The following is a 17,936-nucleotide window of genomic DNA, read 5'->3' on the forward strand; positions in this document are numbered from 1 at the left end:
GACTAGTTATGTGGTAGTTTCTGCATTGCTTGAAGTCTTGCTTTCAGGTTGGACCATTTTTTGTTAAAGGGTATAGTTCAGCCATCAGCTGGATGGGTGCAGGAACTGGCGAAATCTCAAGTGCAAGAGTTCAGGCAAGATGACTGTGATAGTGCCTTTAGGTGCTGGTTTGCGAGCCTGAAACAGAGACCTTTCAATGGTAAAGGGAATTTGACTGCTTTAGGTGTAATCCAGATGCTACTGTTCAACAAATGTGTTTTATGTGATTGGAAGCAGAATAGGGTAACAGGCATTCAGGGAGCTTACTCTAGATAAAATTTCGTGTACTTTAGCCTCAAAATGCAGAAAGATTTGAGACCCTTAGGGAGGGAAAGAATCCCCAGAGTTTCAAGGGTTAATCTTTTAAACTGTACAGGATTTTTAAAATGTGACAATTAGAAGATCCTGGATGAGCACTGGTGGGACTTGCAACCTCCTGTTCAGGAATGGCAAACAAAAATGGGCTGAAAGATTTGCAAAGCTGAAAACTGCAAAGCTAAGGCATCCCAGAATTAACTTACCTATGCCAGTTTTCAAGACTTTTTTTCAAAGAACTAGTACATGCTGTAAGTGAAGAGGCAGCGGTCTTTCTCATCACCACGGGCTAAGTGGTTTTCTCCCCATCAACCTGCAAAAAGTTGAACTATTTTTGCTGAAACTTGAAAATGAACCTGTGGAACATGCTAGTTAATGAGGTGAGATTTCCTTATTAGAGAGCTAAAGCTGTAGGTAAGCAAGGCAGGGTCTTGTAATAGGATGCTTCTGGCCATCCTGAGACGGTTATCTGCACTGTCAGTCGTGAAAACTGTGTGGTGCAAGTTTGAAGTTTGGAAGGTGCCTCCTCAAAACTGCTGCTAAATTTTCCTGTGGCTGTTGGGTGTCTGTTAAAAAAGAATAATCAAAATAATTACTCTGAGAGCCTTATCTGCCTCTTCTTTGTCTCATTGTTGAAAGAAATTCCAGTTTTCCCTTGCTGTTGCTTTTATGTGCCCCAGAATTCTTCACTAGGGGCAAAATAACTTGCAATGTTGGAGCAAGCCATACCTGTGCATGTTGCCTCTGTAAAATTTTCTGAGATGGTATATGTCTCTTATCAGGTTTCAGTCAAAGGTAGTTAGCAAGGAGAATCAACTCTTAATAGCAGCAGTTTTAATAGTCTGGGTGTTCTGTCTTCCTGAGGAAGTCAGGGTCTCTACTGGCACACTAAGTATTTATCTGTTTATTTGCTCTTGGATAATAGTTTTCTGCTTACTCTACCTGTATTTGTGCTTCTGTTAATCTTTAAAACCCAGCTCTGACTGTGGAATAGTACTTCTTGATTTTGACTCTTAACAGCAGTTTCTGTTTAGACAACCACTAGGAAATGTTCAGTTTATGAAAAGATATTGTTAAAATTCTTTAGACCTGCAAAAGTAATAATTGTTTACTAGCAGTTTAAAGAGACCATTCTTTTAAGGAAGTGCAGCAAAAAGTCATCCAGGGCCAGTGTATGGGAAGAGGTGGTTTGACTGGATGTGGTAGCAGGAGATTGTCCGCTTGGTGTGATCCAGGGAGATACCTCTGTTGAATCCATGTTGTTCCACTGTTGGCATCAGATACAGTTACATGCTGGGTTGTTTCGTCTGGATGTGGTCCGTAAGGGGAATAAAAGTACCTTTATTGCAAACACAAAGGAATCTGCTGATTTCTAACGTGGCTTCTTTTCTTCTTAGCCATCACAGTTGCAGGCACATACTCCCGCCAGCCAGCAAACTCCCCCGATTCCACCATACGCATCACCACGTTCGCCACCGGTCCAACCTCACACGCCTGTGACAATCTCTCTGGGAACCACACCATCCCTGCAGAACAATCAGCCTGTTGAGTTTAATCATGCCATCAACTATGTTAACAAGATCAAGAATCGGTTCCAGGGACAGCCAGACATCTACAAAGCCTTCCTGGAGATCCTCCATACATATCAGGTGAGTGTTAACAACGCAGATTTGAGTATGTGTATGGTTTTTTTCTCTTTCTCTGCCATGGGGAGTTATCTGTGTCCGTCCAAGACATGCATTTTGGTCTTTTTGCTGGATTAGCACTGGCCAGCAAGCTAAGCAGAATTCTTGCAGGTTAGAAGATTACGTAGCAGCATGAAATAAGAGATTTCATCTGTCATCTTTTGTTTGCAAGTGTCTGAAATGCCTTTTTAAAAATAGCATTTGACATTTTTTCATGAGGGTCAGGAAGAGACAACATGGCTGTAGTACTATGTTAAAAAGTAAAGAAACCGCTTCCTTGATCAGTCTCCTACTAGTCCAGGGCCAGTTGGGCATTTAATATGTGTAGGTACATATCAATAGTATGATTCGTTACGTAAGGTGCTGAGATCTTTGCTGTTCCAATCTTTATATCACCGAGGGTTTATTTTTTTTCTTTGTCACTTCAATAGTTTGTGTGTCCTTTCTTCTGACACTTCTCCTCTTTCCCGTGACAGAAGGAGCAGCGTAACGCCAAGGAGGCAGGAGGTAACTACACGCCGGCTTTGACAGAGCAGGAGGTGTATGCGCAGGTGGCGCGTCTCTTCAAGAACCAGGAGGATCTGCTCTCCGAGTTCGGGCAGTTCCTGCCTGATGCCAACAGCTCTGTGGTGAGTTGTTTGGGAGATAGGCTGGAACAGAAATACCTAGCGGAAAACTGTTCTGTATGTAGCCAGAGTTCAGAAAAATGTGCTTTTGCTGTTTGTTTCTTGGGGTTTTTTTGGAGTGATCTTTTACTGAGTGTGGGAATGGGATCAGGGTGATAGACTGTGCTTTCTGGCCGTAACTAGTCTTAAATGCAATCCCTTTGCCTAAAAGGATTGTTCTAAGACTGCAATAACTGCAGTAAAATACATCAGTCACCTAGAGCTAGGAGGAGCAGGCAGATTTTTTTGCCTGGGTGTGTGGAACTCAGCTCTAATGGTCTTATGGGTTTGTCTCTAAATAAGCTGTTAAGTAAGACAACTGCAGAGAAAGTGGAATCGGTAAGAAATGATCATGGTGGCACGGTGAAGAAGCCACAGCTCAACAACAAACAGCAAAGACCCAACCAGAATGGCTGTCAGATCCGACGGCACTCGGGAACTGGAGCAACCCCTCCGGTGAAGGTAAGAGCGTGTGCTGCTCGTTCAGCAGCCCTGTTTTTCCCAGGAGGCTGAGGCAGAGAGGGATGTGTTTTACGAATCTCTGTGATTTTTGCAGCACAGGCTGCAGCTTTAGAACACGGGAACTAATGCTTGCCTTTAAAGGAAACTTGTTTTGAAGTCCTTGTTTCTAAGTGCAAGGCTTTGTCTCTGATTTTCACAAACCAGTGGTCTTGCCTGTACCTGAGGGTAGTAATAGTTACTCTACTGGCTTGGGAAAAACAGGGTTTTCCCCACTTTATTAGGATGCTGCGGAATGCGTAGGGGTAGTTTGATTGGTGAATAAAGCAGTGTTTGTGGGGTGTGGCTGCAAAAGTCTTGGTAAAGTTGCAAAAGAAATTTGTCCAAAATTTGTTTCTAGCGATGTTTCCAAGGCAAGTGGGAAGATAAGCAGAGGAAAAGATAAAGGTGTGCCTGAAAGCTTTGTTGTAGTAGAACTTGGAGCAGACGCAGCAGAATCGTGTTTGCTCATCTTTCCTATGATAAACCTTATGATACAATGATGAATGATTATTCTCTTAGCAAAGTTTGCCCTTTTCAAATGACGCACGTTTTGAGAGAGCAGGGCTTTGTAGTGTAATAAAAATTGTCCTGTGGCCAGGTGGCTTAGTGGTTGTGCGTTAAGGCTAAGTTTGCCTGCTTTATTTGAAGGTGGTGTATCTTGCTTTGTGATAAAAAGAATTAGCAGGCATAATGGTAGCATTTAAACCCAGTGATCTACTTCCCCTTCTGCCCTTTCTCCTCCCCTTCAAATAAAGGGCAGCAAAATAAAACCTGTTTTGGAGGCAGCTTTTGGCATTTCCGAGGATGTAGAGTGCAGTGCTAGTATGGGAACAATAAAGGATCTTGCAGTGGAATGCAAGAGAGAGAAAGAGTTAATGATAATTTTAGGAAGGTGTTAGACTTAAAGAACCAGGTGAGCCATGGGAAAAAAACCCTTGATTTATTTTGGTAATTTTGCGGTCTAGTTAGAAATAGGAGATACACTATAGTGTTTCAGTCAACTAGTTACACAAAAGGATGCAACAATGTATTAAAAACATTTGGAGTTCTATGCTACTGATTAACCTTTGGTAGATTAACTTGCGACACACCCTTTCATGCAAGTTTCTTTCCAAAGAAAGCCACCTTTCTTTTACTTGAAAGCAAATGGTGGGGTCAGGAAGCTGAAACCCTCGTAGGACAGATAATCAAAATATGGGAAGTTGCTCTGCTGAACAGCCCTTTTTTTTTTTTTTTTTTTTTTTTTCTCCTTGCCTTTCTTTTCTTTGTTAACAGAAGAAACCGAAGCTGCTGGGTTTAAAAGACCAGTCTTTGGCGGAAGCCAGCAAACATGGTGTGGGGACAGAATCTCTCTTCTTTGAGAAGGTGAGAAGCGAGAGTCAGAGCAAGCAGTCTCGCGTCATTGATTTATGTTCTTGGCATGTATACATCTGGATTTTTATCACAGTGAAGTATGTGAGATATCAGGGCGGTGTAACATTTGTCAGCTTGACCTCAGACGTATCATACAACCTCTAAGTCAAATTCGTTTAATTTTTTTAAAAGACTGGTAATCTTTTTTCACGTGGATATTTGTGTCTTTTCCCCAAAGGTCGTTCTGCAGCTTTTCATTTGCTGCTCATGCAGTTTGTTTGGAGGAAAGGGAATTTTTTTCCTGTAATGCACACTCCAGGTTTTTCTCACCTTTATGAAATCGCCATACCACCAATGATGTGTGTGACATGTCTTGCTGTGTTGGCACAGCTTGCTGCACCCATCCACAACCAGCTGCCTGCAGTGTGGGAGCTCAGTTTACAAAGCAGCTGATTCATGTCCACGTTGGGTTTTGTGTTTTTGTTTTTGGTTTTGGGTTTTTTTTTTCCTTGAGAGATGAATCTAACTAATTGCACAGTTGTTACCTGTTGCTGGTTTACCACACAGAACAAATGAAGGATATGTGGGATGTTTCCAAGTGGTACCTTGGTGTCTTCCCTAAGATGTCCTTATATTTCCTTATGGCTCAGAGGGGAGTATATAGTGAACTTAAACAAGCCTTTTAAGTAATATTCATGTGCCGGTGAAAGTCTTGGTTGCTCCCTGATGATGTGGTGCATTTAGCAGCATGCTGTAGACCAGTTAATGGTAACTGGGAACCAATCTATTTCTCGGAGGATGTGTAGGTGTGAACATGAGTAAACCTAGAAATCCCTGATGTAGAATTATAACTGTAATGACAAATATCTTAATGATGATAGATCTCAGTCTGATGCGTAGATGCTAACTGTTCTCCTGGGAAAGGTAATGGTGTTGGGATGAATCGTTTGGTTTCCTTGTACTGTGAAGATAAGAGTTACAGAAGCTGGCTTACCTGTGATAACCTAAGCTGTAACATGGGCAGAGGCTGGAGCGGTGCTACCCAGGGCACAGGTCTCTTACCCCTGCTCCTTACTTGCAGTATTCTCCAGTGTTAGAAGGCAGCCTGGTGCATTTGTAGTGCTGCAGTTATGACTGACACTGTGATTCCAGCATTTCATAGTCCAGCTGCTAGGAAGTTCTTTGTGGGATTTCATTCTTCACTTGGAACTCCTTTCTTCAGAGTGATGCACTCTGGGTGCTGATGTCGCAGGGCATACGCAGCACAGAGGTGGCTCATGTCAGTATCTGTTTGTCTGGCCCTGTGTATGGAGCCAGTGACCCTCTGTTCAACTCAAAGATTTGCCTCCTCATTCCATGCGTAATCTCCGTGCGTCGGTGGGAAGCACAGTGTTGAGTCCAGGTCTCCTGGACAGCTTGTTCTCACCCTGACTGCAATTGTTTGCCTCTTTTTTCTTCTCTCTGTAAGGTCCGCAAAGCTCTGCGTAGCACAGAAGCATACGAAAACTTCCTTCGCTGCCTGGTCATTTTCAACCAGGAGGTGATCTCCCGCGCTGAGCTCGTGCAGCTGGTTTCTCCATTCCTGGGGTAAGTGGAGCACATTTCCTTACACGAAGTGAGAAGTTTAATCTGCTGGGTCTGTTTCTGTTGTGAAGCCAGGGAAGAAACAGTAATTTTTGTGGTCGTTCAGGGGAACGTATCTGGTGTGGTGGCGTGGTATGGAGGGGGACGGCTGCTCTGGGAGCCAGGCGGTGGTTCGTTGGGCCACAAAGTACATCTGAGATGGAGTCGCCCTGTGCTGCCCACTTCCTGGGCTGTTGGTTGGCTCGACTTGTAGCTGGATAGCCTGCCGCTGCTTAATTGTCTGTCTGTTCCGTGGCTGCATGAGTTGCCTCTGTGGCAGTGCGTTCTCTCATCTCCTGTTCCCTCCAGCTCGGCCCAAGTGTCATGAATGTACGTGGTAAGGTGCCACATGCTGCCGTGTGGGCAGGAAGATGCTGGTAGTGCTTGGAAGCCCTTCAGTGGCTGATAGTGTGCAGGGGCCACGTGCTTTAGGCTTTCAGACTTTTCCTTCATTGGAGCAGGTCAATACAGGCTCTGCTTCAGTTTTCTTTCCAACTTCATGCTCTTCTGCACTGCCCTTTTCTATTCCTTAGCCAAGAGGAGGTAAGAGGGGAGCTCCTAGCTATGTCTTGGCAGGCAGGCAGCATTCAAGAGTAGTGCCGGTATTGCTTGCTGTATTTGTTCCTTCTTCAGAAGAGCAAACAATTATTTAGCAGTCTGTTGTTGCAGTCTCTTGCTCTGGAATCGCAGATTATTTCATTTGGGAAAAGATTGTGTAATTACATAGAAAATGTCCCCTAAAAAAAGAGTGCCTGATATAAACTCAACTAAAATTTCCAGAAAGCAAAAAGCAGCTGAATTTTGTCATGAAGCCAAACCCGATAAGGAATACTATAGTTTAAACAGGAATTATGACTGCCATAATTGCCAGTAGTATACAAAACAACTCTGTATTAATCTGCTAAAACCAACTGATACCGTTTCATCAACTTTGGGCAGCAAGTTTAATGTTCCTTCTTCCTATGAGTTGAGTTCCTGATTCCAAGGGAGAAGGCAATAGCAACGTAAATTGGGTTCAGGACCCCATTACACTATCTGCTGTGCAAAGAAGCTGCCCCAGTGAGCCTCCAGTCTCTCCATAGCTCCACTGGAATTAGTCAGGCGTCAGCAGGATGCTACCTTTAGCTAGGAAAGGTGAAATATTCAACAAAAAATTCTGGATTTCTCCCATCTACTCTCTGTGCTTCTAGCTATAAGGGTGAATATCTGTACTGGGAAAGGTATAATACAATTTTCTTATTCTGGAGTTGGACATTATCTTCTGTCATGTAATGAAAAAGCAATAAATGAGCAGTGATTCAATTAGCCTCAGTAACAGGTTCAATTCCTCATGTAGCTGGAGAGTTGCATGAGATAAGAGGGGTTGAACAGATGCGCTATTTTAGACTAATAAATTCTTCAGAAAACTTTTCTCCGCAAGCAGGCGAACTTGGGCCTTGCAAGCGAAGGCTTCTTCATCATTTGTGCTGGTCAGTGTAGTCTGGGGAGGCAGCACTGCTTGAAATGATTGCTCAGCACTGAAACCTTTTACTGTGTAGTTACAGAATTGCTTTTTAGTTTCTTATTGCTGCTTTTGGAAAGGCAAGGTCTGTTTTAAGGTTAAGAATGTTGGCAGACAATTAGGAATCTGGTCTGGGTTCGCTGCAGGGGTAGTTTAGGAGAGCCAAATGTGACCCTGCAGCGAAAGCTTTGGCTGCTGCTCCTTGCTTGCCGCCTGTCTCATGGGGTCTGCACCCACCAGGCATGTGGAGGATGTGTGGGTGCTTGTCTGCGTATCCCTGGCAATACGAGAAGGTAATCCTAAAGCACCGTAGTTGCACTGAGAGCAGTCTGCCACCTGACCAACAAACAGGTTCTCGCTTCCCGTTTGATCAGGCTCTGTGGGAGTGGGATTGAGCAGAGTGTCCTCTCTCACTAGACTGATAGTTCAGAGGGTTGTCTTGGACACTGTCTATAGCAATCGATTCTAGCCTCGGCATCGCAGCTCAGTGCTGTTTGATTTTCTACTTAGCTAGTGTTTCACTTTATTTTATTTTTAGGAAATTCCCAGAGCTGTTCACTTGGTTTAAAAACTTTCTGGGATATAAAGAGTCTGTTCACATGGAGACATATCCGAAGGAACGGGCTACCGAGGGGATTGCCATGGAGATAGACTATGCCTCCTGTAAAAGACTGGGCTCCAGCTACCGAGCCTTACCCAAGAGCTACCAGCAACCCAAGTGCACAGGGCGGACTCCGCTGTGTAAAGAGGTAAGGTGCTCTCAGATGGGAATTGCATGACAGAGGAAGGCTCTTCCCAGCCTTATTGATGGAGCAAGGGCAAGCGGAACAGAAGAAAAGAATGGGGACTTTATTTTGTACCCCTGCTCTGTGCTGAGAAGTTTCCTGGGGGTGTCGGGGCACATCTGCTCCTGTGCAGCAGGGTTGTGCTGCTGCCTGCACCCCAGAGCTGGTGCTAGGCATGGAGCTGGGGCCAGGCAGCTGCCTGGTTAGCACTGATCCAGCACTGAGCCGTGCCGCTCCTGCACCCGGGCGTGTGCGGGCATACCATCCTGGCTCAGGATCATCGTGGTACATGTCTGAGCCTGAGGTGAGCACACCCTGAGGTGTTCCTTGTGGCAAGTGAGCACTTGGCAATCCTGCAAACATCTGGAGCATGTCCAGAAGCTGTAGCACAGGGTAAGGCGTCAGTCTAGGAATGGGTTATGCTGGGAGCTGGCTGGTAGGTGCAATACCCACGTGGCTTTGATGGTTGGCATCAGCTCTTCTCCAGTGGTGCTTGTGAGGGGGTTGCATGAAGCGTTAGAGAGCAGCTGGAAACAAAACACAACAAATACTTGTGGTGTTCGACTACTTCAAGATAACATAAGGGCATTATATATGTATGATGTTTTACGTAGCATAACCTGTGAAAAGAACACTACAATTACAAACTTAAGCACTCTAAGTAGGGAATGACAGAACTAGTTTTCTCTATGGTCTTAATGTGATCTCAGGGGTCTTTTCAAGGTGGCATGTAATTCAAGATTGTTGCTACCTTTTAACCCAAATTCCCACTTAATCTTCTTTCAGAGTTGTGTCTAGTCCAGCTTTGAAAGAAAATCACATTTTCTGTAGACAGGTTCTCCCACATATCCCTCACATGCTTCTTTTTTCCATCTGAAATGCTAAGAAGACCTCTTGTCTTTGGAAATGGTGTGTTGCTTTGGGAAACCAGCTCCCTACAGGGATCCAGCCTTCTTGGTCAAGAGTCAGAGCTGGTCTCCCAACGAGGTCCTGCAGGATCAGATATACTCATTGAGTCCTTTAATGTGTTCTAATGACCTTTTGATCAAAGTGGGGTTGGTTCTGGCTGATCCTGTTCCTTCACTGGTGTTGAAGGTAATGTTTTGGAGGTGAGTGAGCTTGCTGAAGGCCAGTTAATGAACGTGTCTCTTAAGAGCGTTCACTGGAGGAGGGGAGAGCCCCGGAAATCCCTTCCCTGGGTGGCTGCAGTCAACAGTGGCACACGCAACACGTAGTGAGTAGGTTGCCCTTTGGGAGCATCGTGGGTTTTGGGTCCTTACGCTCCTTGAGAGATGAGGAGAACAAATGTGGGTGACCAAGTCACGCAGTTAGGTGGTGGTGATAGGCGTTCAGCTGAAGTGCCAGCAGAATATTGAAAATAACCTGGGCAAAAGGCAATTGCAGTTGTGTAATCTAAGTCTTGACATGTCTCTCAAAAGTGTCTTGTGTGATGTATTTACAGACTTTTCTTCCTGTGAAATCTAATGACTCGTTGTTTAGGCTTTGGGTTTATGAAAACTGGGCCTGACTTTCAAGACTGCCTGCCAAAATCCTTGTTTGTTTGCCTTTGGCCTCTTTGAGGTTTTTTTGAGTGTTCTGTTCCTGTTTTGGAAGTGGTTAAAGCTGCAGGTGCTCAGCTGCTTTGTCAGGAAAGGTGTTGCTGGTGTATGGATTTATACTCCCGATTAGCCTTACTTGGAGGCAGAAACCACGTGCTGTCTAACAGTCACGTCTCGCGTGATGACCACCCGGCGTTGTCGATGGTGAATCACACACATGGTAGACCAGCTGGTTGCAGTTGACTAATCCAAAGTAACAGAAAAGTTCCTTTCACCTTTATTTTTCTCTTCCCTTGCAAGTTTTTTTCTCATAGCTCCAGCTAATGAATTTTTCAGACTGCCTGGATGTTTTGGTTCTGGCTGTTTGGAGTTGTCCTGTGAATCTTGGGCTTTGGAAGGGGCACATGGTTTTCCGACTGGGGAGTTAGATCCTCCCATCAGAAGCCTGGCCTCAGAGCTGGCCGTGTATGACCCTCTCAGAAGACTGACCATGACTCTCGTCTCCCCTGTCTTCCTCGAAGGTTTTGAATGACACCTGGGTCTCCTTTCCGTCCTGGTCTGAAGACTCCACATTTGTGAGCTCCAAGAAGACACAATATGAAGAGCACATCTACAGGTGTGAGGATGAGCGTTTCGAGGTAAATTATTTCTCCTTGATCTGTGTCTCTGAAAGCTTGGGGTTCTGTGAACAGTTAATGATCTTGATATAATTATACCTTTAATACTGCTTCTTAGAATCTATTTTTATTGTGTCTGTCACCCGGGTTTTTTTGGCATAAAAGTTTGTGTTCTTTTAATGCAAGAAGCAGCGGCTGCATAATCACGTCTTGCTCCAAGCTACCACCCCTGCCCTTCAGTTTTTGTGTAGAGCATTTCATTCACATTGCTCCAGATGAAATTGTTCGATGGCCAGTACATAATACATTTTTCCTATTCTTACTGCCCACGTAGCGCTTGAGAACATGTGTTCCCCTGTAATAATCTGAAAAGTGATACGTGCAAGATGTTAACTGATTGACATCTTGACTTGAAGTGGAACTTAACTTGGCAATTACCCATATACACTCAGGTTCGGCACGTCCTTTTGTAGAGTAACTATCAGTTGTATTCTATCCCCAGGTGGAAAATGTAATTTCTGAACGGTATCATTCTAGTAGCCTTTAAATTCTTATGCAGTATTATCTAGGAAGCGAATAAAATATAATTGGATTATTTTAGAGCAGCCAAATATGGATACCACTGCTCAAGTACATCTTGTTAAGCATGCATGGCTTCGTGTTTCATGTCGCTTAAATGTTAGCCTCTGTGTAGTATCATGTTTTGCCTATTCAATGATGGCTAATGCACCGTTCCCTTCAGTTGGATGTTGTCTTGGAGACCAACCTGGCAACGATTCGTGTCCTTGAGGCAATCCAAAAGAAACTCTCGCGCTTGTCTGCTGAGGAGCAGGCCAAATTCCGGCTGGACAACACTCTGGGTGGCACTTCGGAGGTGATCCACCGCAAGGCTCTCCAGAGGATATATGCCGACAAAGCAGCTGACATCATTGATGGACTTCGGAAGAACCCATCCGTGGCTGTTCCCATTGTACTGAAGAGGTACTGACTGCTCTAGCACCCTCCCCTGGGGGCTCTGCCAAAGGATAGCGCATCATACGTGATCCAGATTTATGTAAAAGTAGCTAATTGCTGCCCCTAAAGGGTGTGACCTCCACCAGGCTGTAAATTAAGAAATGCTTTTATGTTTGGTCAGTTGCTGTATTTCATAATAATCGCCTAGAAAGAGGGAATTGCCCTTCTGAAACAAAACCCTCCAGCTCACCTGGAGGGATGTAGAGCTTTTGTTGTCTCCTCTTTAAACCTGGTTTCTCCCCTGGTGTCAGCATTGTGTGTAAGGTGAGGAAACTGTGCTGTGTGGATTGTTCTAGGGCTAAATTTGATCCCTTTCCAAATCCTGTGGCTGTACATGCCTGTGGGCTCAGATTGCAGTGGCTGTGCTACCCTCAGATTCCCAGCCTGGTTTCTGTTGTGAACCTCCCCTTCCTCGGTCAAGAAAAGGGAGTGGATTCTGCAACTCCTTGGGGAAGCTCAAGGAAGAGTGTAAGCAGGTGATACTCTTCCCTGACCACTTCTCATCTCTGTGGGATTGTTGGTCCTGTTTCTCAGGGCTCTGGGAGCTGTGGGTAACAGCCTTGCCCAGGGTAACTGCTAGGTCACAGTTTTGCTACCTGGCTGCAAGGACACTCTTCCTGGGAGCTGGCTCTTGAGCTGCATCAGGGCTGCTTTGCTTGAGATCCTGAGCTAGGGCTCAGTGGTCCATTCCCAGGAAGCTTAGGTGTCCGTGCTGCAAGGCAATAACTTTGTTAATCGTCCAAACTAAGCTGCCCATTTCAGCAGCTGGAGCTACACGACTTTCTTGGGATTTCTGAGAGACCTGGGCCAGCTGTTGTGGCTCTCCTGCCCCTTCAGCCCCTCTCCCTGCTGTGGGTGGCGAGGCTAAATGGACGCTAAGCCCCCTAGCTCTTCTGGCGTGCCCAGAGGGGTTTCTTTAGAAGAGCACGTGCAGGGTGCTCCTCCTGTAAGGCACCGTTCTGTGGGACGGCTTTCATTTATGCTCATTTCCTGAAGAGTTCAGCCCTTCTCAACACTGGCCAGAAACCATGGGCCTAGGTTTTCCTTACATGCTCAGAGTAGACCTCTTAGCTCACCCTTGTTTTCTCGATCCAAGGTTAAAGATGAAAGAGGAAGAGTGGCGAGAAGCCCAGAGAGGATTTAATAAAGTCTGGCGAGAGCAAAATGAGAAGTATTACCTGAAATCCTTGGACCACCAGGGCATCAACTTCAAGCAGAATGATACCAAGGTCCTGAGGTCAAAGAGCCTCCTCAATGAGATTGAAAGCATCTATGATGAGGTAAGATGGTCACCAATAGTTTCCTTCCCTAAGGCTTATGTACTTTGCAAGTGCAGTTTCGGTTCCCGTTCCTCGCTGCTCGATAAAAGGGAGTCTGCAACACTGGCAGAGCTTTCTGAAAGGGTCTTGGGTGGAGACGGGTGTTCAGGACTAAATGTTGTGCTGTGTTTCTCATTCGCAGAGGCAAGAGCAGGCTTCAGAAGACAATGCCGGAGTGCCCACAGGCCCACACCTATCACTAGCGTATGAAGACAAGCAGATCCTGGAAGATGCTGCCTCTCTCATCATCCACCATGTGAAGCGGCAGACGGGAATCCAGAAGGAGGACAAGTACAAAATCAAGCAGATCATGTATCACTTCATTCCAGACCTGCTGTTCGCTCAGCGAGGTGAACTCTCGGATGTGGAAGAGGAGGAAGAAGAGGAAATGGATGTGGACGAAGCTACTGGGGCTGCAAAAAAGCACAACGGTGTTGGGGGCAGTCCTCCCAAAACCAAGCTGATGTTCAACAACACGACGGCCCAGAAGCTGCGGGGCATGGATGAGGTCTACAACCTCTTCTACGTGAACAGCAACTGGTACATATTCATGCGGCTGCATCAGATCCTGTGCTTGCGGCTGCTGAGGATCTGCACCCAGGCTGAGCGGCAGATCGAAGAGGAGACGCGGGAAAGGGAGTGGGAGAGGGAAGTGCTGGGCATCAAGCGAGACAAGGGCGACAGTCCTGCCATCCAGCTGCGACTGAAGGAGCCTAGTGAGTCACTTCTGGTGGGAGGCTGGGGAAGAAAGATGCTTCTATTCGTAGCATGTCTACAGGGCTTGTTTGGTGTCATCAGGCGTGTTACAGCCCTGACTGTAAGATGTACCCCCCCTGTAAAATGGGGGGGAGGGGGGGGGGGGGGTGCGGATCTCTCCCTTTTTGTCACTGGGCAGCACTGAACTGAGGGAGGAGATGGGAGGGGGTGGGGTACATGGGACTTGAGTAGCGGAATGGTAATACGTAGCGGTTATTTCTTAAGAGCTTTCATTTACACATATCTAAAGTATCCTTGGGTTCCCTAACTAAAAGCTTTTCAAACCGTCTTTCAGAAATAACCTCTTGGGGAAGGCTAGGGCTTGAAAGCAAGAGATTATGAAAGTACCTGTGGCCTTAAAAGTGCTCATTTAAATGTCTGTAAAAGACAAATTTAAGCCAATCCCAGTAACCCTTCAGCTTGAGTGGGTAGTCGGAGGACCAAAGCTCAAAGCAGCCCTTTCTGGGGGGTGTCTTCATCTCTCCCTTTCTTTCTTGTTGCAGTGGACATCGATGTTGAGGATTATTACCCAGCCTTCCTGGACATGGTGCGCAATCTCCTCGATGGGAACATGGACTCGTCGCAGTACGAGGACTCCTTGCGTGAAATGTTCACCATTCATGCCTACATCGCCTTTACCATGGACAAGCTGATCCAGAGCATTGTTCGACAGGTGACTGCCAGCAAAGGCTGGAGGGTGGATGGGTCTGGGGAGAGAAAGTAGCTGTCTTGTTTGCTACAGTGAGAGCCCAGGCCCACGTCGGAGGGGCAGTGTTGTATGCCTAAGTGGGGAATTTCAGGGGTAAGCAGGTAAATTCTGGGTGTTTTTTAACCAAGCTCTAACGCTGATGTAGAGAGACATGACAAAAGGTAATGGCTAATGCATTTAAATTATTGAGAGTATCATCTCTGTGTGTATAGAGTTCCCCCTTTGTTTTCCAGAAGTTTTAGGGTATAAGGGTTCAGCTTCAAAGCATCTCCGTAGCTAATCTTGCTTTAACTTTGAAAAATAATTAAATGACATTTAAGTAATTTCCTTCCTTTTCACCAGTGCCGTAGGAGCAGTGCATGCCCTTTCTGCAAAGCTTTGTCTCTTTTTATCTGGCTGTTTGAGAAGCTCGTTTTGGCTGCTAAACTCTAGTCCTTTTATTGGGCTGGTAGGAGGAATGTGTGACCGAGGGAAAAATTCTTCATGTGTCTTTTTGTAGCATAAAGAAGAAAAACAGACATAAGGGGCTGGAAGTGGAATGGCTTGAAAAGCCTTTACTCTTTCAGAAGGGTAGAGCTGCTTTTCTTTTCAGCAGCCCTTTAATTCAGTCCAGAGATGAACTGAATTCAAAAGACAGTTGAGCGACGTTTGATTTTTAAACTTGTACAAAATAAGGATTTGATACTAAATCTCCCACCTCTCTCCTCAGACGCAGCAGCAGCCCCTTGCTGAGGAGGGGATATGCTGTGTCACAGTGCTTTAGCCCTTCCTCCCCTGCTGCTGACCAGGATGTTTTCTGCACGTAGTTATATTCCAAGTAGTTGTACTTTGCCACCTGCTGATTTTTTTTTTTTAAAGATAATGTGTTTTTTTTCAGTAGCAGCAGAGATAATCACAACTGGAAGAAGTTACTAAAGATGTAGCCTTAAACTCATGCTTTTTTAGCCTTTTTTTTCTTTCTTCTTTTTTTCCTTTTTTTTTTTTTTTTTTTTGGCTAGGGCTTAAACCCATGGTTACATCTTTGTTTCTTTCTGTTCTGTGCTGATGGGCATGTAGCATACTCTTTGACAAACACCTTTCCCGTGTTCTTCCTTTTTGCAGCTCCAACACATAGTGAGTGATGAGATCTGTGTGCAGGTAACGGACCTCTACCTGTCAGAGAACAACAATGGAGCCACAGGAGGTCTTCTTGCCTCTCAGTCTTCTCGTACTCTTTTGGAGGCTGCGTACCAACGCAAAGCTGAGCAGCTCATGTCAGAGGAGAACTGTTTCAAGGTAAAGCTGGGCTGTGAACCGTGGTGTAAAAGCAGCAAGCAGTGAGGGGGTGCCCTTTAAGAAAGGAGAGGCAACAGTCCTTTAAAAAAGGAGCCTTGTTTAGGCACCTGAGAGTGCTGAGGGCTTTCTGTAGCTTGGAAAGTTGAAAGGAAAGTTTTGGTGACCTGTTGTCGTGGTTTAACTGCAGCCAGTGACTTAAGTTCCGTACAGCCACTCACTCCCTGTCCCGTGGTGGGACAGGGGAGAGAATCAGAAGAGTAAAAGTGAGAAAACTCATGGGTTGAGATAAAGACAGTGGAATAAGTAAAGCAAAAGCTGCGCACGCAAGCAAAGCAACACAAGGAATTAATTCCCTACTTCCCATCAGCAGGCAGGTGTTCAGCCATCTTCAGGAAAGCAGAGCTCCATCACATGTAACAGTTACTTGGGAAAGCAAACGTCATCTCTCCAAACATCCCTCCCCACCTTGTTCTTCCCCCAGCTTTTTATGCCGAGCATGATGTCATACGGCACGGAACATCTCTGGGGTCAGCTGTCCCGGCCGTGTCCCCTCCCAGCTCCTTGTGCACACCCAGCCTGCTCACTGGTGGGGTGGTGTGAGGAGTAGAAAAGGCCTTGACTGCATGGAGGCACTGCACAGCAGTAATGAAAACATCCCTGAATTATCAACACAGTTTTCAGCACAAATCCGAAACATAGCCCCGTGCTAACTGTTGTGAAGAAAATTAACGCTAACTCAACCAAAACCAAAGCATGCGTGTCCCCAGCTTTTGGCACATCATAGATTAATCCTTCTATAAGGATGCTTCAGAGAGAAGGTTTCAAAGAGAAATGTATTTCCTGAACAGCAATTAATATCTCTTGTGCTTCATAACATCTTTGGGTTGTATCTTATTGACTGCTTGCTGTCACTGGCTTTAATTTGTTAGCTCAAACTCTCCGGTTTCTCTTGTGTCTCAACCTTTGTTGACTGTGGGGAGATCTGCTAATACTGACTGACTGGGCCTTAAGTCATTGCTGACTGCATACATTGCTAAATAAACGTGCACTGTGCTAATCAAATCCGTGCTTCCTTCGCCTGAGATACAGGAAGTGCTCAGGCCCTTTCTGAGAGAGTAAAGTACTTTGGATAAAAGCCTGCGTGTATAATCTCTCTTCCCTTGCCCCCAAACTTATTCTGGGGGCTCAAGAAGGAACTGCAGCACTCCAAAAACAACAACAAAAAGAAAAGATTTTCAAAAAGCTTCGCAATTTTTCTGTTCCTCAAAGATTGTGCAATTTGGCTGGTGCTTTCCCTTCACTGCCAGGCATGTGGGAAGCACAGATTTTTCCCTTAAAACTACGCCAACTTACTTCATTCTCCCTTTGCCCCACTGAGAAGTGGAGGTTGTTTTTTCTCTTTGAAACCTTTTACTGAAGTCCCTTCTGCCTTTTCTTTATAGCTGATGTTCATTCAGAGCAGAGGTCAAGTTCAGTTAACCATTGAACTGCTGGACACAGAAGAGGAGAACTCTGATGACCCTGTAGAAGCAGAGGTAAGAGCGGTTTGTCCAGACAGCTGACTGGGATGGTCAAGGGTGTGCTGGACGAGGGTGTCTAGTTGACTGTTGTCTGTTAGCACAAAGAAACATCAGTGACACACTGTAAAGATTTCAGTGGTGTGAGTGGGCAAATCCTTCTAGGTTTATTTTGTATCAGAAAGATCTCAAAACTGTATAGAGAAATGTTATACTTGCCTTTTTGGAGATAAGATGCACGGAACGTTCAAAAAAACCCAAAACCTATAACTTCTAGCTCAGCCTCCTTAACCATTCTGTGTTGTTTGGTGGGAAGGCAGTGGCTGATCTGTGCTCTGTGCTTGCTTCCAGCGCTGGTCAGACTACGTGGAGCGGTACGTCAACTCCGATTCTACCTCCCCTGAGCTCCGGGAGCACCTGGCCCAGAAACCAGTCTTCCTGCCAAGGTGAGTGGCTGGGCTGTGCTGTGAACCCTGCCTGATGGGCTGTATGTGGGCTCAGGGCAGGGCGACCGCGCTCCGTCGCACTGCTGGCCGGTCAGTCGTGCCTGTATTTTAATGCTACGACAGAAGCCATTACCCTGGCAGCGTGGTGTAGAGGTACCGTGCTGCCATTCATCCTGTGGGTCCTCCCCAGGCTCCTGCTCTCCAGTGACAGAGGTGGCATGGCCCACAGGTGGCAGAAGGAGTGAGGGCTGGTGACT

The 17,936-nt window shown here is 45.8% G+C and overlaps 1 protein-coding gene across 4 annotated transcripts in view; it reads left to right on the forward strand.

Annotated features, from left to right (window-relative positions):
* SIN3A (SIN3 transcription regulator family member A) overlaps window positions 1–17,936 on the forward strand; it is a 34,879-nt gene that overhangs the window by 12,829 nt on the left and 4,114 nt on the right. For 3 of the 4 annotated variants that reach the window (XM_055818012.1, XM_055818020.1, XM_055818028.1), the window contains exons 6-19: window positions 1,752–2,003; window positions 2,516–2,668; window positions 3,008–3,166; window positions 4,481–4,570; window positions 6,027–6,145; window positions 8,221–8,431; window positions 10,548–10,664; window positions 11,386–11,624; window positions 12,754–12,937; window positions 13,119–13,692; window positions 14,236–14,405; window positions 15,543–15,716; window positions 17,159–17,251; window positions 17,585–17,679. In XM_055818012.1, the coding sequence (XP_055673987.1) occupies window positions 1,752–2,003; window positions 2,516–2,668; window positions 3,008–3,166; window positions 4,481–4,570; window positions 6,027–6,145; window positions 8,221–8,431; window positions 10,548–10,664; window positions 11,386–11,624; window positions 12,754–12,937; window positions 13,119–13,692; window positions 14,236–14,405; window positions 15,543–15,716; window positions 17,159–17,251; window positions 17,585–17,679 (2,630 nt within the window). The remainder of the gene's footprint in view (window positions 1–1,751; window positions 2,004–2,515; window positions 2,669–3,007; window positions 3,167–4,480; window positions 4,571–6,026; window positions 6,146–8,220; window positions 8,432–10,547; window positions 10,665–11,385; window positions 11,625–12,753; window positions 12,938–13,118; window positions 13,693–14,235; window positions 14,406–15,542; window positions 15,717–17,158; window positions 17,252–17,584; window positions 17,680–17,936) is intronic. The other variant, XM_055818035.1, reaches the window with a different exon arrangement.

Source organism: Falco peregrinus, chromosome 1 (assembly GCF_023634155.1).
Source record: "Falco peregrinus isolate bFalPer1 chromosome 1, bFalPer1.pri, whole genome shotgun sequence".
Lineage (NCBI taxonomy): Eukaryota > Metazoa > Chordata > Aves > Falconiformes > Falconidae > Falco > Falco peregrinus.